This window comes from Mya arenaria, chromosome 7 (assembly GCF_026914265.1).
Source record: "Mya arenaria isolate MELC-2E11 chromosome 7, ASM2691426v1".
In the NCBI taxonomy this organism is placed as follows: Eukaryota; Metazoa; Mollusca; class Bivalvia; order Myida; family Myidae; genus Mya; species Mya arenaria.
In genome coordinates, this window is record NC_069128.1 from 59,173,669 (window position 1) to 59,200,001 (window position 26,333).

Sequence of the window (26,333 nt, forward strand, 5' to 3'; positions counted from 1 at the left end):
ATTGTATAAGAGGATTAAGCAAGTTAAAAGAATATTAGAAATCAGATAAATTTTAACTTATATTGTATTACTGAAACTGAACAAAAAGTATTCATTAAAAGAAGATTTAAGCTTGATTGTATATTTAAACATATGCTTAAACAATGGAGCTTTAATTGAGTCTATTCCTTCAGAGGAAACTAGTACTGATGATGAATTGCTTTTGAAATACCCCCTTTTGTGGTTAAAATCAAGGACTGCTCGTTTGCCAGGTGGACATCTCAAGTACTAGACCACCTCTACTTCTTAAATTACATATTAAAAATTTGGTGAAACCCATGACCTTCATAATAATTTGGGGTTTATGATAAGGTACCAAATCTTTTTATATGTTTGTTTTGCTTGTTGCCTTCTGACGCTAGCCACATGATTGGTGAAAACAGTTATACCTATTGGTTTGACTGGCTTGAAAACCTCTGAGACTAGTCCCTCTCCTAAGCCGGTATCATTCTCAGCAGACACACGGAAGAAGTAATCCTTGCCAGTCTCCAGCTTCTTGGCTGTGTACTGTGTCGTCAGTTTGTTTGTGGTGTCAAGATCAGTCCATGTCTTACCATCGTTGCTGACCTGCAAATGCATGAATGATAATTCACTTGTACTTTTTAAGGATTTTTTATTTCAATATTGGGTTTTCATTGGTGTTAACACAGTTAATGAATTTCATAGCTTTGAAGTTCAGGATTAACATCTGTTTTCACTAACCTCAATCTTGTATCCCTTGATGGGAGCCCCACCATCTTTCTTGGGCGGAGTCCATGTCAAGGTCACACTGTCCTTGGTTGGCTTTGTCAAGGTCAACTTGCCCGATGGCTTGCCCGGTGCACCTGAAGAAAAGCGAAAAATAGATTTTTATACAGTTACATAGTCCAAAAAGTTAATTTTAATTTTTCAATTCTGGCAACTATAATAGTGGAACCTTTGTTGGTCACTGTCAGCAACACTTTTTTTTCAGAGCAAATCCTCTTACATTGAATACTAAAAGAACTACTTATCAAACACTACATATACCTTTTATATTACTATATAGTAGTATTACAAAAGCTTTCTATTGTGCCAACATTTTGTTCAGATTAACTTTACAAGCATATACTCTACAACTAATAACAGCCTTGTAATATCAGATGAAAACAACCCTCCTACCAGCAGGTGTCTTGGGTTTGACCTCCAGTTCTGTCTGTAGGGGTTTTCCTTGACCCTCAGCATTGATGGCTGACACTCGGAACAAATATGGCTGGTCCTCTATCAGTTTTCCTACAACATGGCTCAACGTCTTGGCGTCAACCTCTGCAACCGGTCCCCACGCCATCCACTTCATGTCACACTTTTCAAGCAGGTACTTTGTGACTGGGGAGCCGCCGTTGTAACTAGGTGGTTTCCATGACAACCTCACGCTGTCAGCGGTGATGTCACTGACCTCTAGTGGGCCATCTGGCACACCGGGTACATCTAAGTGGGTGGGGAATGTAAAATATTAATTTTATCAGAATTTTGAAATCATATTTTATTTAGGTTTAGTTTTAAAATCATATCTTGTCTTGAATTTAATGTGTGCTTATATTATCAACCAGTAAATATAGCTTATCCACTAGATTTTAACATTAATTTGATAAACTCTTCACACTTTTTCATATTTAACATTCAACTTTTCACACATATTATAAAATGCCATAAGTGAAAGTTAAATTTAAACAAATTGAATATCAAATACTCCAAATCCTCTTACCATAATCATTCTCTTCTGAAAACTAGCCATGCATCAGTCCTTCCTGGGTCCATGCACATTTCAAGGGTCATTCTTTCCCCCAACACTTCTCATTCCATGCAAGTTAGCTTAGCATCTTTGAAATATGTTTCTACCATAGTGTGTAATAATGCCATATTGGGCAGTTAAATGAACTTCCAATGATACAAAATGTTGATATATTTATGTAGTAAGCAACCATACTTATATCCATTTAATGTCATTATATCTTTAAACTAACTAGAATTCTAGGAAGCAGATTGATTTGCCTGTCAGGAATGCCCATCATTGTCAATTTTCTAGTAAAGGTCACTATGACCTTTGACCTACTGAACTCAATGAGGTCTTCTGCTGACTATGACCTATGTGCATACCAAGTTTAACGACTCTAAAACAAGTCATCCTAAAGTAATCAAAACTTGAACATAAGGAAATGAAAGTGTGACACCAGTGAGGCGAACAACACTGATGATGCCAGATAATTAAATCATCCCTACATCTCCATACTTTGTCAGGTACACAAATATGATTTTTGGAGATTTTGTGCAACTGTTGCACTCTACCAATACCTTTCTTTAGCATATTTATTGTAACATTTTGTAACAGCAGTATGCCTAGGCAAATTGTTTTGGCATGTTATTAAACTTTGAATTAAGAACTGCACAAGGACAACTGGACAAGGCAAAGTTTGATGGCTCAGGGCAAGATGAACAGAACTGCTTATATTTTCATAAAGAGATAAGTGCCTTTTGCTTTAAGCCCTTGAATTGCTTGTCTTGTTTTCCTCAATTTATCAAGGGCCCTAATTCAAATATTTTTGGTAGAATATGCTTAAATAATATGCCGAGTTTCTTCTTTTAGATGGTGGCCATCTCATTAATAAGCGTTTTGTAGATATTGTTAGATGATGAATTGCAGTTCAATGGATTGTGTCACAAAGTAAACTGACAATTTTTCCTGCAAATTCATATGAACTTTGCCTACACTGAACAATAAAGCGCTAAACAGCAGGCTGGTCCAATGCTAGAACATTTGCCAAGTTTTATCTTAAGGAAATAAATGTAACAGATAACAATAAGTTTCAAGATGCTGTGTTATGTGATGCATATTAAGCATGTATGTAAATAAAGGTATATGTAACCCTAAATTGGTGTTAAATTTCTTTGGTTTGAAGTAAATTTGCAGAAAACGCTCTAAACTCTCGTGTGGGGCTCTTTACGGGGTTATGCAGTGATGAAATTGATAGATTAACCGAGACTTACCTTCGTAGAGGGGAAGTTGAAGGTTGATCGGAATTTCATCTACTGCAAACCCCTTAAGAGCTCAACACGCCCACCCTGAACCCACCCAAAATTCATGTCTAGTTTTCTTCAAATTCAACATTTACCGCAAGGATTTGGTGGAAACCCTTGCTTTCTCTAAAAACCTGAATATCTCGGCAGCGGTAACTGCGTGTCTCTCTCGTGTGGGGCTCTTAAGGGGTTTGCAGTAGATGAAATTCCGATCAACCTTCAACTTCCCCTCTACGAAGGTAAGTCTCGGTTAATCTATCAATTTGATGTCTTGGATGACTAATTGATTGCATTAAACAAGATGGCAGGATTTTTCCATATTACCTTTCCTTTGTAGTATTTTAAGGAAGGGTCAAGTTTAATGTAAATTTTGTTTAAACTCAACTGCAGCTTTTACATGAATGTGTAGTTTCATGTATGTGTAGTTATATGTATGTGTAGTTACATGTGTGTATAGTTACATCATTACATGTACACATACACTTAGTGTTTTGGAACATCTCTTGTATGAGCCTTGATATACATATTGTGTCTATTATCACTGGAGACACCACGGTAGTATTCCTTGCCTGGACACATGTATTTTAGGTTTGTGGTTCCCAAGCTAGTGGGTTTTCTTGTTCCCCCACATTACAATTGATTCATGTTATGTTGTAATAATACCTATAAATTGTTTCCCAACTGTGAATAAGAAATCTTTTTGAGTTATGGCCAAGTTAAAAGTTGTGATGACATTGATATCAAGGTTATTTCAATATTTCTGTTAAAGTTTTTTTTATGTTATATGATGATGTCTACATTGAACTAGTTTAGGTCTGAATATGTTTGTTTGTAAAAAAACAGTTTGTTACATATAATGGCATATAACGGCAACATGCAATGAAACTTGTCATTCTAGTCACACGATAGTGACACTGTGACACCTATATAACATGTACTTAGTCACACTCCACACAGCGGTTACTTCCCTCTGTCATACAGTAAGCATTCAAAAAGTGAAAAATTCTTTCACTTTCAGTATTTTTTAGTTTTAAAATCAACTTTATTTCATAGAACTCAAGTACTATTTTCAGCTATTTTTCATATGGAGGTAGAGATCTTCTCTGCTTGTGAAGGGAGATCACTGCATAGAAGATTGGTTCTCACCTAACAACACGTTCCTCAAAACAGGTATTTCATAGACTGTGTTACTCAAAACAACATGCAAACAATTGTTAGTGGTCAAGGCAAGCTTGTTATGGGATGCTCAAACATTGACCATGATGAACAGAAATATGTCATCATGTAAGTTGAATTTCACTACTATGGAAATTGTTATGGCAGGAACAATGGCGTGACATGGTGTGAAGGTCACCACAATCTTCAAGGTCATTTACCTCAGTTTTTATGTAAAACATGCTTTCAAAGTCATTAATGATTCGGTCAATGCAAATCAAATTTGGTATAAATCACAATCAGACATATTTCTGCTTGTGACCAAATTATTTTTTTAAACTCATGTTAAAAAAGAACACAACTTGAAGGGACTTTGAAAAAATAACACACAGTTAAAAGTTCATGGGTATTTCTTTTTATTGTATATGAAAATGCTATATATAAAATATGAAATGATATAAACAAGACGCTATGAGGTAAGAAATGAATAAAGGGCGGATTGTTCAGAACATTGTTAAAGTTAAAAGTTAACCTAACCCTAAACGACACTGTTGTTAACTTTTAAACGTGAAATATTTTATGATGTGCTCACATATTTGAATATAAACAAGTATGGCTGAAACAGCTGTCTTAATTCTTCCAGAGCAGTAACAGTTTGAATGTTAACAATGATGATGTTAACAACGTTGTTAACTGAACCAAATTTTGAACAATCAGGCCATATTCTCCATGATTTAAAGTCATGATTCTATAATGTATAACATTATGCCGACTATATTGCAATATTTATAATGCAAAGCTTTTGATGACCAATAAGGCTTAACATTGATTTGTCATCAAATATAGAATATACAAATATTGTAACAATTACCAACGAAAAAGACATTAAACATGTTTAATCTAATAAAACACGATCTGAGTATATTTCTAACAAATAATATCAAACTCTTCAATACCGCGAAAGTAAATAAATGAACCCATTTATGAACACTTCTGCAATTTTCTAAACATGATCTGCATAATGGCACCTTAATAATTATAATTCTAATATATATAACAGAAGAATAAAAATATTGACAGAAAGGCAAACTCTTCAAATATGTTTGAAAAAAGCTCTTTATCAAGATTATATTTCATTTCCTATTATCAGCTTTATTAACTATATTTCTGGGGCTTAGCGCCCGACTATTGTAACCCATTCTATTTTGGTATTGAGTTACAATCATTTTGCACCAAGCCCTCGATTTGTTCCCTCTTGGTTATAGCATAAGCACCAACTATGAATACTACATGTGGTAAAACGAAAACAAAACTTTAATCTCAAGGTTAAACAAATGGAAGCAAACAGTCGATCAATGTCAACTAATAACTACATGTACTCTCTAATTAGAGAACTCAACTGACATGCTGGAAAAATCATAACCATTCAAATAAAATTTGATGCATTTTGAACTTTTCATGCAAAAATCAAAATAACTGGTACAAACAAATGGCAATCAACAGAACAAAAACACAAACAGTTAGTTGAAAACAACTCAGGGTGGTAAACTTTGTTTTCAAACCATCAAGGGAGTTAACTGTTAGTTTCTTCACAGGCAAAGGGAGGCAACCATATAGTCAGCTGGAGCCAAGGTAGATCACTCTCTTCAACCTACCGAATCCACTCTTCGGAGTTACAGACTTGGGCATTTCCCGGGGTTCAGAGATTCCCACTTCATTCTTAGCAGATATTCTGAAGTAATACTCCTTGCCCTCGATTAAGTCTTTGACAGTGTGGGACATCTCGTCGGCATTGACGGACACGACCTTCATCCACATGGAGCGTCCCTGTTCGCGGCGTTCCAGGATGTATGACAGGATGTTGGACCCCCCATCATCGGGGGATGGTTGCCATGACAATGAGACAGAGTCCCTGGATACTTCATCCACATCCAGACTGGCCGGTTTGTCAGGAACATCTGGGGAAAGGCACAAGGGGATCATTCATGATTGTGATAATGTTTTGTGTCGTCAAAATATATTCTTCTGTTGCTAAGTAATATATGCTAACAATAAACTAGCTCCAAAAGCTTTCAATGAACAGTTACATGATGAAACTATAATGATCTTTTTAGTTATGACCTCAATACAGGGCTTAGTGCAAGGCTGTTATTATGCCTTTTACTTCTATATTGAGCAATGTTTAACAAATTCATAACCTTCACTGTGCATAGATCCAATACAGCTAGAATACAATGGTCTCTTTTGTATACATTGTAACATTGTAAAAAAACAAGACGTCTTACCAATGACTTCCACATCAAATTCAGCCGAGACCTGTCCTGCTTCATTCTGTGCATGAATCGTGTACACTGCATCATCTTCACGTGTGACCTTCTTCAGGGTCAAGGTTGCTGCTCGGTCGCTAACGTCAACAGTCAGGTTGCCATGGGAGCGGACTGGTTTCTCATCCTTGCTCCATGTCACTGAAGGCTTGGGCAGGCCAGAAACATGGACTGGTATCTTCAAGTTAGCGCCCACATTAAGTGTCACTTGTAGGTATTTGTTGTCATATTCGAGTTTAGGTTTGTCTGAAATAAACATAACGAACCAGTAAAAATCTGAGCTCATATTTTCTTTCAATTAGCACAACTTAATTCATAGATATTTCTATTTTAAGGGATGTATGCATGTTGTTCTATACAGTTGCCTGTCTTGGAGAAGAACTCATTTACATTCAATGAACATTTTTTTATTTTTATGCTATTTCCTTTTTGTTTCCTTGTCAATTTTCCTAGAAGTATGGCTACATGATACATATATAGTGACATCAGTTTCTTTGCTATTATTCTAGCCCCTCCTAATTGAACCCCGTTTCACCTTGGACTTCCAGCTGGCCAGTTGTCTTCACTGAACCAAGCTCGTTGGAGGCCTCACACGTGATGCTGGCTGCGTCTTTCTCAGTACATTCCTTGATCTTGATTGACGCGACCATGTCTGTGTATTCAATCTGGTACTTCTTGTTGTCAGTGATCTCTCGTTTGTCTTTGAACCAGGCGATTGTCGGAGTCGGCTCACCGCTGATCTTACACTCTAGGTATGCCGTCTCTCCTAGCACCACAGATACATCTGGAAGGCCTTCCAGTACTGATGGTGCTTCGCCAACTGAAAGAAAAAGTTTGTTCATTACAATAGCAGCTCATGAGCTCAACCAAGTAAGTTTCAAAATGTTGAAATTGACAATGATAAAATGAAAATATATTTCAGTGATAGTACCATTTTCATAGATAATAGACTACTTCAATAATCAGTTAAAGAACAATAAAAATCTACTTGTGAACTCTGCAAGATGTTTAAAATAAAGAAATGTTTAAACTCACCAACAGGAGCCTTAATGGTGACTTTCTCAGAGACATCTGAGGGTTTTCCCACTCCGGCTTTGTTTTCGGCAGTGACACGGAACTGGTACACCTCTCCTTCCACAAGGTCGGTAATGGTGAACGTGGTAGCGGGCACCTGGTCCCCGCGATTGGCAGGAAGCCACTTGTGTCCGGTGCTCGGCTTGTACTCGATGGTGTAATTGGTAACAGGGCTACCACCGTCCTTGCTGGGCTGGGCCCATTCCAGGGTTGCTGTGTTATTGGTCACCTCAGTGATGTTGGGAACTCCAGGGGCACTTGGCTTGTCTGGAATAACAAAATATAGTACAGAAAATAAAGATGTTCCTAGACAGTTGACTGTAACTTTTGTATTCACATTAAATTTGCATCATGATAATTGTTGGAATGTTTAAATGACTCAAATGATTCTGCAAATGGGAAAAGGATTTCAAAAATGTTCTTCCTATTATCATAAGGCAGGGATTTCCCTGATGCAATTTTCTGACTAGAAATTCACATTTCCAACTTCTGTGCATCTCTGAGACCACTAAAATAATACAAACAATAATATTGGCCCATGATGATCACAAGTCACCAGGCTGATGTGCATAAACCTACCAAAGGGCAGCTTAGCCAGTATGGGACTGGTAGGCTCAGACGGTTTTCCAGTTCCAATGTCATTAACTGCAGCCACACGGAACTGGTACTGTATATTTTCTACAAGGTCCGGCACAGTGTACATAGTGTCAGGCACTGGTTTCTTGCTGACCTTCACCCACCGGTTGCCAGGCAACTGGCAGCGTTCAAGAACGTATCCCGTAATGGGAGAGCCGCCATCTTTCTGGGGCACCTCCCAGGTCAAGGTCACTGAGGACTTGGTGACCTCTGTGGCTTGTAGGTGTGTTGGGCTGTCTGGTACATCTGGAAGAGTTATAGTGAAACTCTCACAATTTAATAAGTAAAAAAAACAAAGAAGTGGGAAAACATGGTTAATATTTGAGATATTGATAAGCGTTTATGTTCAAAATATTATTAAGAAACCCTTCTTAAAAATAATATACATAATCTATTAAAAAACATCCTTATTTGATTCAATTTTGTAAACTATTTAACGAGCAGCCATCAAATGCACAACTTAACATTTAAAGTGAAAATCAACTTATATAACTAAAATCTTACCATATGGACATTTGGCTTTGATAGGAGCCTCTAGTTCAGCATTGTCTCCACGGCCGATGTCATTTTCTGCTGACACGCGGAAGAAGTACTCGTTTCCTTCCAGAAGTTTCTGAACATCGCATGTGAGTGTGTTTCCTGGCACTTTGTCCACCTGGGTCCATGTGTTACGCTTGGCGTCACGTTTCTCGATGATGTAAGCGCTGATGTCACTTCCTCCTGTGCTGCTTGGTGGTTGCCATGACAACACCACGGAATCCTTCATCACCTTGGGAACAGCCAGGTTGCTGGGCTGAGATGGCTTGTCTGAAAATATGTGAACAATATTTTTATGATTTTGTATCATAGTTACAAAGAATTGATAGATCACAATATTCATCTCTTTATATCTCTGATCTTATACAACTTCATAACATTTCAGAAATAAAATATCAAACACTTGCAAGATATTATTATTAGTTTTAAAAAGCAACAAATATGACTCAATAGTTTCTTGTGATTGAAGAGGAATGGCGGCTGCTATTGTGAAATACAAATAAGAACTATTGGTAATTTACAATTCTTTTTTGTGTGAAACATATTTGAAATTGTGTCAAAATCTGACCATACGACCATTTCATTTTGTCGGGGTTCATGTTTGAGCACCCACTTACCTTTAACGTTGACATCAAAGTCTGCCACCGCCTTCCCGACAACATTCTCTGCCTCCACAGTGTAAAGCCCTGTATCATCCACGGTCGCGTTCTTCACTGTCAGTGTGGTCACTCCATCTGCTGTTTCCACGGTGATGCGGGCGGACCGCTCGATTGGCTCCTCGTCCAATAGCCATGTGATGTTGGGGTTCGGTATTCCACTCGTGTTGACCGGGAGCGTCAGTGTGGTACCAGCCTTGATGTTCTGTATTCCCTTAAGTCGGTTGTCGTAGTCCAGTTTAGGGTGAGCTGGAATGAATTTATAATAATTGTTTTATAACTTAAGAATGGTCTCATAAACAAATATAGAAGTATTTTTTAAATTAAAAAAGGTTATGCCATACAGTCATATGAGTTGAAAGCCATACATAATAAATAAGATAAGTTGATCTAGTGGTGTTAGTACGGCAGAAGATGTTTGCTTCTCATTCATGAGGTTGTGTGTTCAAGCCTTTCACATTGAAAGTATTGATTTTGACTGATGTGCTGAGCGTTAATCATGATAATTGCTAGTTATCTTTAAAAATTTAGCTAATCTAATAAGTCTAACAGTAAATGGCAGTCAGAAATGTGTGAAGTGTTATGTTTACTTACTATGCACAGCCAGGTTGCCCTCCGACTTCACAGAGCCCATTGGGTTGGCTGCCTGCACGGCGTACATTCCGGCGTCGTCAAGCTCTGTCTTATGGATAACAAGGGAGGCAACCTCGTCTTCGTAGCTCATCTCATACTTGGAGCTCTTGCGAACCTCCTTACTTCCTTTGAACCTGCAGGGGTCAAGGTCATGTGGTTTGTATGGCTTATTTAGCTGATATTAATGAGTTACAACACAGAGGGTTTGCTAAAATTAAATCTAAGTTGGTCTGCTCAAGGTCATGGTATATACCTTGTCATTTTTTTATTGAATCATAATCTTATCAAAACAGGTCATACTAAAGCAAAATTTGGTTTAATATCTACAAACAACAGACAATTGTATGTAAATTGATAAGTTCTTTAAGCAAATAGTAAACTATAGGGTATCCACAGTAATTTGTAACACTATTTGAGAGTCAGATATAACATTTTCATAAACTAATATTTAAGTAAAGATCTAATAGGAAATTGAATAGTTCATGTACCATTTAACTTCAGATTCTGGCTCTCCGACATCAATGTCACATTCGAGGATAGCGTCGTTAGGTGAGATGACAGTCACGTCATTCAGTGGCTCCAGGATCATTGGTGGTACGCCATCTTAAAGAATATGAGATAGAATTTAGAATATTTGTTTGTAAAAGGTTTATGATTTTATGATGTTATCTTGTAAGCAAAAAGCTCTAAATGTAAGATTATTATATGACTATGAGTGTTCATCTGTTTGATTGGCAACAAGTATTCTTCACAACTAACAGAATATTTTTGTGCTATAAAAATTGAAAAGTTTGATTAAAATAAACACTCACCAAGAGGCACTTCAACCTTGACGGCCTTTGAAACCTCAGAGACGGGACCTTTTCCTGCCTTATTCTCAGACGTAATTCTGAACTCATACTCTTCACCCTCTTGTAAACCAGTCACACTGAACGTTGTCTCCTCAACCGGTTCACTGTTGGCACGATGCCAGGTAGAGGAATTACGGCGACGGTACTCCACGATGAAGCCAACAGGTGCCCCTCCATCTGTTGTCGGGGGCGACCATTTGAGAGCGACAGAAGACTTGTCTGTGCCCATGATCTCTGGAACGCCTGACTTAGCTGGCTTGTCTGAAGGCACAGTATTAAATGCATGAAATTCTAGTATCAAAGTTTAAAATATCCTTCTCTATGTTTCCAATACAGGGTTATTCTTTTTTTATTTACGGTATCTAACCATGCTGTAAATGTAAAATTGATATTCATAAATCAAGATTATGATCATTTTGTGAAAAAAACCTCTTATTAACTTATTCGGAAGAAATGGATTAGTTACATTCCTGAATAGAGTAGTAAAATTCAAAATTTTACTTGACAAAATGGAAAGCTGAGCGACACAAAATACACACCATAAGGATCCTTAGCCTTGGCGGGTTGTGAGGGCTGGCTTGGTTTGCTGGGCCCGGCTTTGTTCTGGGCAATGACCCTGTACTGGTATTTGGTTCCCTCTGCAAGCTCCTTATCACACAGAGTAGTCTCTGTGACAGGCTTCTTGGTGATTGAGATCCAGCGACTGCTGACGTCTGAGTTCCGCTCAACAAGGTACCCAGTGATTGGGGAGCCGCCATCTTTGCTTGGTGGTTGCCAGGTAACAGTAGCTTTATCCTTGAAGATCTCTGTGACCTTGGGAGCCTCTGGGGCGTCTGGCACAACTGTTTAATTTAGAATTCATACTTAACCACAGTATTTCCCATAGTAACTGGACTTTCCCTTACTATGTGAGGTTTTAACTTTTTCACCTAGAGCATTATTATCAGTTTGTTAACTATGTAATTTTCTGCAGACTGTTTAGAAATATTAGTTTACAACAAGAGATGTTTGTCAAACATCATGCCCTCCCTGAGCGCCATGTTGTCAGGATTATATGGACAATTGAATGAAATATGCATGGACCGAAATGACAGCTGATTTGTCACTGACATTAGATGCCGTTGAGGCAGTTTTAAGATTATGACCATTCAAAGTGTGAGGATAGAGTGTTATGACCATGACCTTTGACTCTATGACCTCAAAATCCATAGGAGTCAACAGCTGGTCACCAAAAATCTAAATGTCAAGATTGAGGGCCATGAGTGCAGGCATTGACAAGTTATCACACAGACAAGCTTTTTTCGTTCAACAATGACCCCTAAAATCAATAGGGGTTATTTACTGGTCAGGCCCAACCTCCACATCAAGTTTAAGGGCCATGGGTGCAGGCATTGTCGAGTTATCACTCGGACAACCTTTTACCATTGAAGGTACATGTGACCTTGACCTTTGGCCCAATGACCCCCCAAAACATAAGGGGTCATCTACTGGTCAGGCCCAACCTCCAAGTCAAGTTTGAGGGCCATGGGTGCAGGCATTGTCGAGTTATCACTCGGACAACCTTTTACCATTCAAGGTCACCGTGACCTTGACCTTTGGCCCGATGACCCTTAAAAACAATAGGGGTCATCTACTGGTCAAGGCCAACTTTCATGTCAAGTTTGATGACCATACGTCCAGAAATTGTTGAGTTATCACTCGGACAAGCTTTGGTCTACCGACGGACCGACCGACCGACATACCAACATGCCTGTGCAAAGCAATATACCCCTCTTCTTCGAAGGGGAGCATAATAATTATGCTTTAAACTGATCATCAAGAAATAAACAAGCTTTGGTAAACAAACAAATGAATAAAACTCATATCATACTTTAAATAAATATGAAAACACCGCTATTTCTGACATCTTACCAAAGCTCTCCTTGGCAGTGACAGGTTCAGGCAGTTCAGCAAATTCCCCGACCCCAACTTCATTCTCGGCAGCCACTCTGAACAGGTACTGTGTGTTCTTCACAAGTTTTGGAATTGTCATCTCCAAGGTAACTGTTGTGTCAACCTTGTTCCAAGATCGTCGGTTTGCCTCGCGCTTCTCAACAACGTAGTGCTTGATTTCACATCCTCCGTCGTCCTTGGGTTTTTCCCAGTGGAAGATACAGGAGACGCTCATCACATCGGAGACAGAGAGGTTTTCTGGAGCTGACGGTTTGTCTGTAGAGAAAGTGTTGTTAGTTGTTAACTCATGCAGGGAAAGAGGTTTAAACGTATCTCATCTTGTTTAGGGATATAAGTACAGACGATTTTATGACAATCTAAACTTAGGCATGTTAATAAATTTACCACGACAATATCAAACTTGTGAGTGAAGTCAGACAACAGTTGTCGAAATTGGATTTTTGGATGAACAAGCCAGGATTTGAACGCAGGTGCTTTCCTGCATGGTTTAACCAAATATTAAGTCCAGAATTTGGGAAAAGCTCAGAAAGCATTTTACCAATGCACGGCTTGTGACTTGTGGTTATTTGGACCACTGAGTTAAGAACTATGAATACTTTACTAAAAGTAAAATGTTTAAATCTTACAACATTCTTAACACTTCATAAGATTTATTACAAAGGGTCTTACCTAGGACATTGAGTGTAATATTCAGTGTAGCTTTCCCAACATTGTTTTCTAGTGTCAGTGTATACTGGCCGGCGTCAGAGCGGACAACTTTCCCGAGCCTGCATGTGGTCATGTTATGAATCGTCTGGACCTCCATACGTTTCTTATCGGGTAGTTCACCATCATTATATGTCCATGAAACTGTGGGTTGTGGGCTTCCCTTGAATGGGATCTCAAACGCGGTAGATTGTCCACGTTTGAGGGTGACTGTCTCGTCGAATTTTTTGTCTAAGAACAGAACTGGTGGTACTGGAATATAAAACATTATGCAAGTTAGAAAAATGACATTGCTCTTCAATAAATTAGTTCCTACCAATTATTTTTATAAAGGTTAGAAAGTAAAGAATAATGAAAGGAGAACATTTTAGGGAAGGAATTTTATCACAATTTATTTATCTTATTTCTAAGAGAAGAAAATAAACATAAAAAGCTATCTCTGTTTCCACACCTTCCACAAACACATTGGCCTCAGACTTCTGTCCCTTAGCGACCACAGAATATGGCCCCTCATCTTCCCCATCCATGTCGGAGATCTCGAGCCTGTGTACTGCGCCATCGTCCACCATCTTGTACTTGTTGCTAGGAGACAAGGCCTTATTGTCACGGTACCACTGGACGAGAACGTCTGGCTTGTTGAGTTCACACTCGAGTGTTGCCTTGCCTGGGAGCTCTCCAACCTCCACGTCAGAGAGTTTACGGAGAAACTCAAGAGGAGCTTCTGAGAAACAAGAATGTAAAATATTAGCCTAGAGATTAATTTCAGATTTTCATCGACATACGCTTAATAGACGTAAACAATATTATAGACAGCTATTAGTAAATAAATGTAAATAGAAGTCAAATAGTGGAATTAATGTTTGACTTGCGCTTCTGTAGTGATTAAACGGTAAATAGGATATGACCTAATGAGGTTAAATGAGATTTAATTTACATATCATATGGGAAATATAAAATAGTTGGTTTTCATAAGGCCATATTTTCATAAATAATATGGAACATCGAAATTTATGTTTAAATTCAATGTATTTTGTATGAAATATTTACCATCAACAGTGAGTGTGATTTTAGACGAGGCGTCTCCCACAGTGACCTCATAATCGGCCGAATCCTCGGCAGTGACATTCTCAATGGTCAGAGAGTGTGTCGTGTCCACTGACTTCGGTTTAATCCTCTCGCTGACCTCCACTGGTGACCCGTCTTTGCTCCACTCGGCTGTCAGTTCTGGCTGACTGACTGTGCACTCAAGAGTCACGTCCTCCCCTTCTGTCGTCTGTTTGTCTTCAAGTGGCACTGTGAACTCAACGGGCTCACCTGTACATAGCGCAAGGATAGATGTGAGAGGTTTGGTACTGGTTAAATGCACAAAACACAAACTTGGGGCACATTTTAAGCAGATTTTACTCCTCAATCCAAGGAGCATTTTTCCCCACAACATTGGTAATTAGATTTAAATGCAAATGTGGTAAATTTCAGCTGAACAAATGTGCATTTAACAATCATGTAAGAAGACTTATTTTTACATAAACTGTAAATACAAGGTCAAACAAATCTCAGTAATATAGTGAGGAAAATGAACGACACAAAAATCCTACCTTTCACAGTGAGTTTAGCAGTGCTGGACTTGTTGTTGTCAATGGTGATTGTGTATTCTGCCCCATCGTCAGGGGCAACCCTGTCCAGGTGCAGGGAATGGTGAGTCTTGTCATGTCTGATGTCATAGCCATCTGACACTGTGATTGGCTCGCTATTTTTAGACCAGGTTGCCGTGGCATCTGGCTTGTTCACTTCACACTCAAGGATGGCAGATTTCTTCTGGGCTACGGCAACATCCTTCAGTGGGGCAACAAACTCAACTGGCAGCTCTGCAAAAGTTGAATGCACCATGAAGAACTCATAACTTTTATCAATAACAATAAATGGTCAAAATCTAGTATTCAAAATAGTATAAAAAAAATTCCCTTCCATTCTAAATAAGGTTAATTTGAATTTACTGTCAACTTACTACAGTTTCAATTTTAACTTATTGAGGGCACTTACATTTGTACACATTGTAACACTTTAAAAAATATCCTAATGTACCTTTAACTGTTAGGTTGGCTGAACACTTGGCATCTCCAAATGCTACGGTGTATTTGCCTTCATCATGCAGTTTGGACTTCTCAATGGTGAGTTTGTGCACCAGACCTTTAGATGTGACCTTGACCCTGTCACCAGGAGTGATGACCTCATCGTCAAGGTACCAGGTCGGCTTCTTGCCAAGTTTGTTGACCTCACAGGTCAAGGTCACCTCATCCTTTTCTGTGACCTCTGTGTCCTTGAGGGGCTTTGTGAACTTAATTAGCTCTTCTGAAAGTTGAAAGTCGGATAATATTATACACATTAGTACTTAGCATGCTTGATTAATCCATGATTTTTTATATATACTGATGAACCAAGTCACATAATGTAACAAATAATGTCAATCAATATATATCACACATAAAAATGCTTTTTGTCATCTAATTTGAATCACATTAATTTTTTAAACGTCTGTAATGTGTTTATGACCTAATGTTTTTCTATGTGTAATTTTTTTATATAAAATTGCAGAATTGTGATTAATAAAAAAATATTTTAAACTGAAAATGAAATCACAGGACATTTTACCTCCAACAGTGAAGGTAGCCGAAGTTGAGACGTCTCCACAGACGCATTTATATTTCCCAGCATCCTTCAGTGTGATGTCAGAGAACACAAGCTGGTGTGTATACGCGTCCATGACAACCTTGAGGTTCTTGTTTGCCCGGACTGGTTTACCATCCTTCAGCCATTTGACTGGTTTATTTGGCTTGTTGAGCTCACATGTCAGACTGGCGGTCTTGTCCTTGTCATTGGCTTTAGTATCTTTGAGTGGTTTGATGAATTCCGCTGGTAATTCTGAGCAAGGAAATAGTATAACTTAGGCTAAGATATTAAGTTAAAGTTAAGGATTTAAAATCAGTAAAAGTAAAGATTTTATTTTCAATAAAAGTTAGGATGTTAAATTCAAGATACAATTACATAGTTAAGATGAAATATACTTTTATTACATTATTCCTTTATGGATGAGGAAGAGGGAACAGTTCATGAATTATCACTGCACTTTTTGACTGCATGGTCACCATGGAGACCAGTTTGCACACTGACCCCATTATACAAGATATCAGAAAAGTATCCTATCATAATAGGCTCTCTGTAATTTTTATCTTTTATAATTGCAGATGATACTTTGAATTATATTTAAAAATAAATGCTTTTTTCTTTAAATAAAGGCAAGAGCATAACAGTGACACATGCAGTGTCTGTATAACTAGAATGCGTCATTACCAAAAACATTTAACAACTTTAAAATTGAACAGTCTTCTCATATATTTTGTTAAAAAAAATCAAGAACTCGTTACCTTTGACTTTGATGGTGCACTCCGTGCTGACATCACCACACACACACGAATATTTTCCTGCATCGGTAAGACTGATGTCCGTGACGACCAGCTGGTGTGTGTATGTATCCATGGAGACAGCCACACGCTCATCAGCATCCAAATCCTTCCCATCTCTCAACCACTTGACAGGAATGTCAGGCTTGTTAAGGTCACATGTCAAGGTCAGCGTGCCCTTCTCATCCACCTCCTGGTCACCCAGAGGCTTGGTGAACTCTGGTGCTTTCTCTGCAGGAGAAAAAACAACACATTTTAAAAACTCTCAAAGGCCAAGTTGCATCCTAGACAAGCCAACATGGGACGCATGGACACTGAGATGGACGCTGGCTCGCACACACATACACTGAAATGCAATTGTGACAACTATGTCAAGCTTACCACAAGCTGCCTCGACATTGGGATTAACATATTATGGATGGTATTTTTAGATCTGTATGGACGTAACAGAACTATTTCAGTGAATTCATTGATAATCTTAACTTTGATTTCAACTTAAATATTCAATTATATTGGCTAAGTTCAATTTTCAAAAAACATATAGCAAATTGAAGGAAATATGACACAAGAAAATTTAACCTACAACTTTAGCTGGGGAGCAATCATACAGGGTAGTGGAAAATGTAGGAATAAAAACACAATCCCTGGTAAACATGTCTGTCAAACTCACAACATGAACACAGAGTACTTTGGTAATCAAAAGTACAGATATAATTACATTGATAAGTGTAATCAGTTGAAAGTCATGAATAAGTCTTTATCACCTCGGAACCTCATTTATAGTGGAACAGTTTTATCTATATTGGACAACTCCAATGATAAAAGAATTGTCATATGAACATGTACAATAGAAAACATTTAAGGAACTTAATACTGGGAGTAATTTGCAAAGATTATTAAACTTCCAATTGAATGGATCAAACTCACTCGGACAAACAGACAAGTTTTGCAAGGTGTAAGGCCGTGCAGTCAAAGGAATATCTTTGAGTATTATAACCATATTTATAATATATAAAATATTTTAAGCTGACAGAAAATATCAATATTCGATCAATAATGAGAATAATAAGCAAACAAAATGGGACAATAGTGACAGTTTCAAATTGCATGAAATACAAAAGGATATAGCAGAAAATTATTCAATCAATATCTTGGTCGTCATGACAGTCTTGTCATGTGAGTACAAGCAGGAATAAAGGACATTGATCACTTATTTGGGGGCATACTTATTAAAATTTGCTTGCAAATACAACTGTCAGTTCAGATTTTCTCAACGTGGATAACTCAGTGTAAGACATATAGATTTGATTTATATTTATTTTAAGTGGAATTTAAAATAATTATATCTGTTTTAATAAAAGTATATCAAAATAACAATATTGACAGTGACACACTTACCAAAAAAACTGTAAGGAAGAATGGCTGGCGCTAGTAGTTTAAATGAGTGTGATATTACCAAAGACGTTTTCATCATAAATTTTGCAAACAGCAATAGCTATGGACAGAACATACCAGCTTGCCCCAAAAAAACATACCTGCTCAGCGAAGTGGTTATAATGACAGAAGACGAAATTCAAGATGTCTTTACAAAAAGTTTTAAGAACAATACAAATACCGGTAAACATGCCGAGGACTATTTTCTAGAGTATCTAGAGAAAGTTTTAAAAGAACAATATCATGCAAAGACATATAACATGCATGTGGAAATATTTCTGAGTTATTCCCCTTGTGATTCATGTGCAAAAAAAATTACAGAATTCTTAAAGGATAATGAAAACATTCTTATAGAATTACAAATCCAAATTGGGACATTCTATAGATTAAATGAAGAACAATACATTATTGGTTTGAAGAGTCTCATTTCTACTCCTTTTGTGGAGCTGAAAACATTCACGAGTGAAGAGGACTGGAAACACTTTCTGAAGATTGCTGATCTTCCCGAAGGTCTGACTTCTCACACAAGGACTGATGAAAGAAAATATCGAGAGGTTATTGACCGTTTGATTTTAGGTGGGCTGAAATGGGAGGTCATAGATCAGTGCAAAGATTGCAAAGTTAGACTTTGCCAGAAACATATATGAAGGACAGTGTGTATTATGACGTATTTACCATGATTTGCTTTCATGGAACTTTGAATAATAATTTTTAATTTAATGAGATATGTTTTTGCTTTATTACTCTTTTAAATGCATGTGTGTTAATGATTGTACAAGTTTATGAATAAATGGTTTGAAAATTGTGTGATTTTTTCTTCTCAGCCAAGTGACTTGAAGACTGTTTTATGTAATATAAGTAACATTACGCAAAATAGACCTTGACTCCGCCCGGTCACTTGTCAGAGGTTGCCAGAATAATCTATTGTATTATACAACCATGTTCTTTTATTAATTGACAAAATATAATCCCTTAATTGGTCAATTAAACGGTTGAATGTCAAGATGGGTCATGTGTATTGTAATACTAGCAACACAAGACAGTCAAATAGCGAACGAGAGTGATGGGAAAAATCAACAACTGTTAGGTTTTTCCTGATGAACAAGGGGCATAATTTGGCAAATATTAAAGCCAAAAGAAACAAATAGACCTGTCTGAACATGTACATATTGTCCTTGGAAACATGTGTACTACCTAGTTTAATTTGAATATCTTGAAAGTTTTTTGAGTTATTGCCAAGGTTGAAGTTCTTCCATGACGAGTTGCGGCCAATGTTGTTCTATGGTGATTCTAATATTAATGACAACTGAGCAAAGATGCCAAGGTTCTGACAACACCTCAAACTGTTTTCTTGGAAAAACAGGGAGCTAATATGAAATGTGGTAATAGTAATAATTGGTTAACTGGATTTGAGAAGAGTGATTTCACAGATCCGTCAGGCAATTATATTGGGAAGGCATTGATGTTTTTATTCTGCAATCTTATGTTACCTTTAATTGTGAGAGTATTGGAGGACTCTACTCCCAGAAATTGATTCAGTTGTTCATAAAGTACATGGTAAAACCTGCACAAATCTGGTTTGTTAAACATGTGTATTAATAGACATACAGTAGCTGTTAAATTGATCATAAAATCAACTTAGGTACAAAGCTAAACAATATAGGTTTGTAATTATAATACATTTTAATGTCAGAATTGATTTTGAAATGTGTAAGTGCATTATAAAATAGTTATATCAGATATCCATAAAGATATGTTTTAATGCAACATGGACAAATTTGCACCTGGGGGTAGTCTTTGGACGCACTCCTATGGTAATTCGATTAAAACATTGTATTATTTGATAAAATGCAAATAGTTTGTCTTGAAAAGAACATTTGACAATGAAGAAGCTAAAATGCTAATGCAAGATATCAATTTCTGTATTAATAAAACTCTTATTCACTCAGCGATATTATGTTTCAGTAATTTAAGGTAAGTAAAAGAGATATCTGTCTTTCAAAAACAGAAATGTCATTCTGTCATAAAACATTTCAACTGCACATATTCAAAAGAATCAAGAATGGTGTAAGTTGATAACATCTAAAGTAGTAGGTGAAATAGGAGTGCATAGTGTTTTAATGTATTTGAAAGTTTAGCATTCCATTTTGACAGCATATGAGTCTCCAACAAAGACCAAATAGCTTAACTTGAAGAAAACAAAATATTTAAATCAGAAATTAACATAATATACGATACGATACGATATGATAAGTTTATTACGTAAAACATTATATAATGTTCATAGCATATAACATACAATACAATGAATGGAGAAAGTACAGAAATACAATTTTCTGGAGCAATTTAACATGAATGATATAACATCCTATAGTTGTTCAAGTGTTGTAATAAAAATAGAAATATAGCTAAAATTGTTAGTATCACTACATTAAATAACAGCAATTCAGGTATAAAAGGAAATACGAGCCTAGTTATGTAAAACCTCCCTTAGCTGGTTATTAAAGTAAATATATTTTGCTAGTCTATATGTGTTATTCTTTGTGTTACAACTTAACATGGATTCAAATTTATTTAACGTTGGCCAGTGGCAAAAATAAGGCTTAAAAAATTTGTTTCTTAATTCCCTATATCTTGGGCACACAAGTAGAAAATGAAATTCAGATTCTACCTGATTCAGATTGCATGATACACATATTCTGTCATTTACAGGTGTGTTAGTATATCTGCACGTCTCGATTCCAAGTCTATGGGCAGAAGTTCTAAATCATGCAAGAGCATATCGAAATTTGTTTTCATGGATTGTTTCTAAATATTTTTCTCTAATGAAAACATGTTTAAATAAGGCGTATGTTCTTAATCTAGGTGAATTATTGATATCTGCGTATCAACTTTGGCAATATTTCTCTATAATTCTCTTTTTGAATACCTCAAATATGTAATTATCGATACTTTTAGTTCGCCAAATATCAGAAAAACCATGTTCATTCAAAATATTTTCAACTTGAGTGGCCCAGTTTTTATTTTTATATGTTTTATTATTTAAATCGTCTGTTTGTAATACATTATAAGTATGTTGGATAATATGTCAAAACATTTCAGTCCTTTGAGAAACTTCGAAAAGGTTTTACAGTATAAACAAAGGTGTATTAAAGGGGCTATACACCGTATGATGAAATAGCGGAAAAAAAGTAAATTGTCGAAAACTGACATAAACTTGGTATCGATGTGTACAATGCATAAAAACTAACTAACTGAAGTACCACATAGTATACAATTAATTTATTTTTCACATTTTTTTTGTATTTTTCCATTAAAAAATATTACTAGGTATGTAATACCTAGTAAAAATCATTCTTATGTGTGATTGGCTAGTCGATGTTATCATGTGATATTACCAAGTTAGGTATATTCTAAGTTTAAATATTACATGTTCTATTGACAAAATATAAACTGATTGATTTCAGGATTGCCACACAAACCCAAGGCACAACATCCACTTCGCAAAATTCGTCTGGCAGTTTTTCCCATATCAGGACAGCCCTCCGGTCCAGAGGCATACCGGAACGGGCTCAACAAATCATCATCGACTCCTGGCAATCTTCAACAAAATTACAATACGACCGACATATTAAGAAATGGATATATTACTCTGGGGAAGACAAAGATCCCCTTGATCCCAATATAAACAATATTTTAAAGTTTTTATCATAATTATTTGACCAAGGGCAACGTTATAGCACACTCAACACAGCACGTTCGGCTGTCAGTACCTTTTTCAAAGTGTGTGCTAATATTGACATACATGAGAATGGCCTAACTGGACGATTCATGAAGGGTTGTTTTCGCAAAAGGCCGACACAACCAAAATATTAAAGTACATGGGATGTTAACACAGTCTTGATATATTTAAGACAAATGGATGATGGCTCATTGTTGGCACTTTCACAAAAATTGTCCATGTTATATTTGTTGGTTTCAGCACAACGATGTCAAACTTTACATTTGCTCAAGGTGTCCGATATAATATTTTCTCCAGACAAAAGTTACGTAACAATTACACCTTCAGCAGTTTTGAAAACTACAAAACCAGGAAATCAATTACAGACCATTAAATTAGCAAAATATCAATCAGAAACTTTATGCATTGTAATGTTATTGGACAAGTACCTAAGGCGTACAGCCGACCTTCGTATGGGAGACAAGCTGATGATCAGCACACAAAAACCCCACAAAGGCGTGTCTCGTGATACCATTAGCTGTTGGGTTAAGACGATAATGATCAAATCTGGCCTGGAAAATAAGTATGGGCCTCATAGCACTAGGGCAGCTTCCACTTCTACCGCTAAAAGTGCAGGAGTGGATCTTGGCACCATAGTCAAAACTGCAGGATGGACAGATACGCACACATTTGCAAAATTTTATAATAAGGAAATTCTGAGTCAAAAGACTGTTCAGGATGCAGACCTATCAAACTTGTTGGTTGACAGTTGATTTACCCTTTGTGTTGTATAGAAACACTGATAAATATATGCTAATTTACATTCATTGTATTGATGCATTGCTTGTGTAAATATATCAATTACATGGGACATTTTAACACATTAAATTTTCAAAGTATATTTCATGTGTTTTTAAGTCAAAACTTGAAATTAACTCTAAAGTCTCTGTGGGGCACATTAACGAGTTTACAGGAGATGAAATTGAATATTTAACCGAGACTTACCTTTGTAGATGGGAAGGTGAAGGTTGATTATAATTTCATCGACTGCAAACTCTTACGTGCTCACACACCCTACCCAACCCACCCTTGTATACTTTCAAATTTCGACGAGCCAAAATGTATCTATAAATTTTGGCTCATTGGCTCTAAATACTGAAGTTCTGGCTGCAGTAGCTGCGACCGTATCTCTTGTGAGCAATTAAGGAGTTTGCAGTCGATGAAATTATAATCAACCTTCACCTTTCCATCTACGAAGGTAAGTCTCGGTTAATTATTCAATTCATCTGCAATCTTAAATTTCAACTTCAATATTGGCTGAAGCTCAATTTGCGAAAACATATAGCAAAATGAAGAAAATATGACAGTAAGAAAAGTATGAGGTATGGAAAATGTAGGAGTAAAAACACGATCCCTGGTAAACATGTCTGACGAACTCACAACATGAACACAGAGTACTTTGGTAATCAAATGTACAGATATTATTACAATAAGTTAATTAGTTGAAAGTCATTAATAAGCCTTTATCACCTCAGAACCTCATTTATAGTGAAATATCTATTTCGGACAATTCCCCTGATATAAGAATTGTCATATGAGCATGTATAAAGGAAAACATTCAAGGAACAAAATACTGTGGGTGATTTGTGGAGATGGCTTTGGACAGAACTTGTACTAGACTGGATCAAACTCACTCAGACAAACAGAAAAGTTTTGCGCAGTGTTTTGCCCTACCATGAAATGAATTTCTGTGAGTATTAAAACCACTGAATAAGATATTCAAAATGTCTAAAGCTGAATACAAATATCAATATTTGAGAAATAATGACAGTTTCATATTGAATGGGCTGAAATAGCATAGGAGTAGAAGTAGCCAACCAATAATAAGCCTTTGTTGTAATGGGAACCTTGTCATGAGTTCAAGCATATGTTACAGAACTCATGTTTAACAAGCAGTGGTAGGTGCACGGGCGTCACATTAACTCTCAGGTTCGATACTGGGCAAAGGCAGGGAGATTGTGAGTGAAAAACTACTGAGATGTGTTCATGTTTCATATAATCTGTTCAATATTCAAGTCATGTGTTTATTCCATTGGCAGAAGCTATAATGTAATCTTTAGCCTGTCAGTTTGAATTATTCGCGCTGAGTGTCGAAAAATTGACAACCAACATTTTTAATACAATAAAACAAAACCTAAAGTAATTAAATGATATCAGACTCACTAAAATTATCAACAATGTAAATTCACATCTCAGGAACAACAATATAGACTTTATATTTTAAAACCTTATGTGAAAAATGTGAATGGCCCACTTGGAAACCAACACTTACTTAAAAAAACTGATGTATAAAAAATGATGGAAATATCGTCAAAGGACAGACAACTCCTTGAATCTTGATTCAGTCATTAATTAAGAATGCGGTAAAACCCGTACAAATCTTGTTTGTTACACATGTATACATGTATTATTATAGATAGCATAGCTGAATTTGATTTTTTAATAAATTTAAGTCCATAAAGTATTCATAACTGGTAAAATTTAGAATAATGTCATAAGCTTGTTTATAGCAGAAGATAAACAGAAAAATATCGTTTACATCAACATAAAAACCCATCATGCATTACTGACTTCCAGTATAGTGTAAAGGTATCTCTTACAGTATGAAGGACATTGATCATTTGTTTGAGGACCTACTTATTATATTTATTAGCAAGTAGAATAGTCACTTTAAGACATAAGGAGTTAAAATCATTTTATTTCAAGTGGAATTAAAACTAAATAACTGTTTTAACAAAAGGAGTACCTACATCAATATAGCAATATCAACACAGACACACTAGCTCAACAAACTGTAAGGAAGAATGGCTACAGCACAGGACCCCAATTCAGCTTCACCCAGGAGCCCCTCATAACAGAAGAAATATTTAAGAGGAATTTCACTAACAGCATACCCTACTTGTCGTAGGTGATTGGCCTCGGATAAAATTGGTGTTCGTCCTAGCGAAACGGCTTCTTTCGTTTGCAAGAGGACACTTTTGAAGAAAAACTTGCACTGTATCTATTGCTGAAACAGTTTTATCTTTTTTCAACTTGGACCATCCACATGATGATTTTCTTGTCATATGAGCAAAATCATGTTTAAAGGACACTGATCACTATTTTGGGGGCATACGTAATAAATTTTGTTCACAAAAACATCAGGAAGTTAAGATTTTGTCAATGTTAATAGTTGAGTGTAGGACATAAAAAGTTGATATATATTTATTTCAAGTGGAGTTTCAGCAAAAAAGAATGTCTGAACCAACGGTGCTCATAGAAGAATATATATTTACAACATGTTTTGCAAACAGCATTACCTATGGTGCCGAAGTTAATATGCCCCAAGTAACTTACCTGGTCAGCAAAGTGGACATGAAGAGAAAACAAAAAATAATTGCTCCAACACAAGTTAAAGCATTTGGTAATAGTTGGATACCAGGAAATCATGCTGAGGATAAGTGTTTACAAGATCTAGGGCAACAACTAGCACAACATGGGTCTTTAAACAACAATAAAATAAACGTTGATATGGAAATATTCATGAGTTATTCCCCCTGTTGTGTTTGTGCAGAAAAAATCCGAAATTTCAGTAAGCATATGGAGAGACCCGTAGATGTGAATGTTACAATCCATATTGGGACATTCTTCGAGATATATGATGTAATTAATTTCACAGATGAAAATGCTGATGGTTTGATAGAGCTACTTTCCACTCCAGGTGTGGAGCTGAAAATATTCAATGGACAGAAAGACTGGGAACGATTTCTGGAGATTGCTGAACTTCCAAAAGAATGGATCAAACACACTCAGACAAGCAGACGAGTTTTGCGCGAGAATAATGACAGTTTCATATTGAATGGGCTAGTCCAGAAAGCAGCAGAGAAACATTACTTACCTGATCTAGTACAAGAGCTGTCATTGGACGAAGTTAAAGCAAAGGCTGATTGTTCAAACTGCAAAGACTGCAAAATGTTACTTTGCCAAAATCACAGCAGAAGTTGCAGTAAACACTGAACATCTTGTCCTGATGAACAGGCCTTCTATTGAGTGAATTTTGTGATGTGATTTATAGTATGATTTGC

General features: G+C 36.6%; 1 protein-coding gene across 2 annotated transcripts in view; it reads right to left on the bottom strand.

Annotated features, from left to right (window-relative positions):
* The window catches only part of LOC128240368 (titin-like), a 332,344-nt gene that overhangs the window by 112,420 nt on the left and 193,591 nt on the right, over positions 1–26,333 (bottom strand). For both annotated transcript variants that reach the window (XM_052956995.1, XM_052956996.1), the window contains 22 exons: positions 17,019–17,285; positions 16,246–16,515; positions 15,679–15,945; positions 15,192–15,461; positions 14,644–14,910; positions 14,048–14,317; positions 13,561–13,848; positions 12,850–13,146; positions 11,478–11,780; positions 10,900–11,199; positions 10,576–10,690; positions 10,049–10,221; positions 9,416–9,703; positions 8,766–9,068; positions 8,205–8,507; positions 7,587–7,892; positions 7,087–7,371; positions 6,513–6,797; positions 5,883–6,185; positions 1,180–1,485; positions 742–863; positions 429–606 (listed from right to left, as the gene is read on the bottom strand). In XM_052956995.1, coding sequence (XP_052812955.1) covers positions 429–606; positions 742–863; positions 1,180–1,485; positions 5,883–6,185; positions 6,513–6,797; positions 7,087–7,371; positions 7,587–7,892; positions 8,205–8,507; positions 8,766–9,068; positions 9,416–9,703; positions 10,049–10,221; positions 10,576–10,690; positions 10,900–11,199; positions 11,478–11,780; positions 12,850–13,146; positions 13,561–13,848; positions 14,048–14,317; positions 14,644–14,910; positions 15,192–15,461; positions 15,679–15,945; positions 16,246–16,515; positions 17,019–17,285 — 5,766 coding nt within the window. The remainder of the gene's footprint in view (positions 1–428; positions 607–741; positions 864–1,179; positions 1,486–5,882; positions 6,186–6,512; positions 6,798–7,086; positions 7,372–7,586; positions 7,893–8,204; positions 8,508–8,765; positions 9,069–9,415; positions 9,704–10,048; positions 10,222–10,575; positions 10,691–10,899; positions 11,200–11,477; positions 11,781–12,849; positions 13,147–13,560; positions 13,849–14,047; positions 14,318–14,643; positions 14,911–15,191; positions 15,462–15,678; positions 15,946–16,245; positions 16,516–17,018; positions 17,286–26,333) is intronic.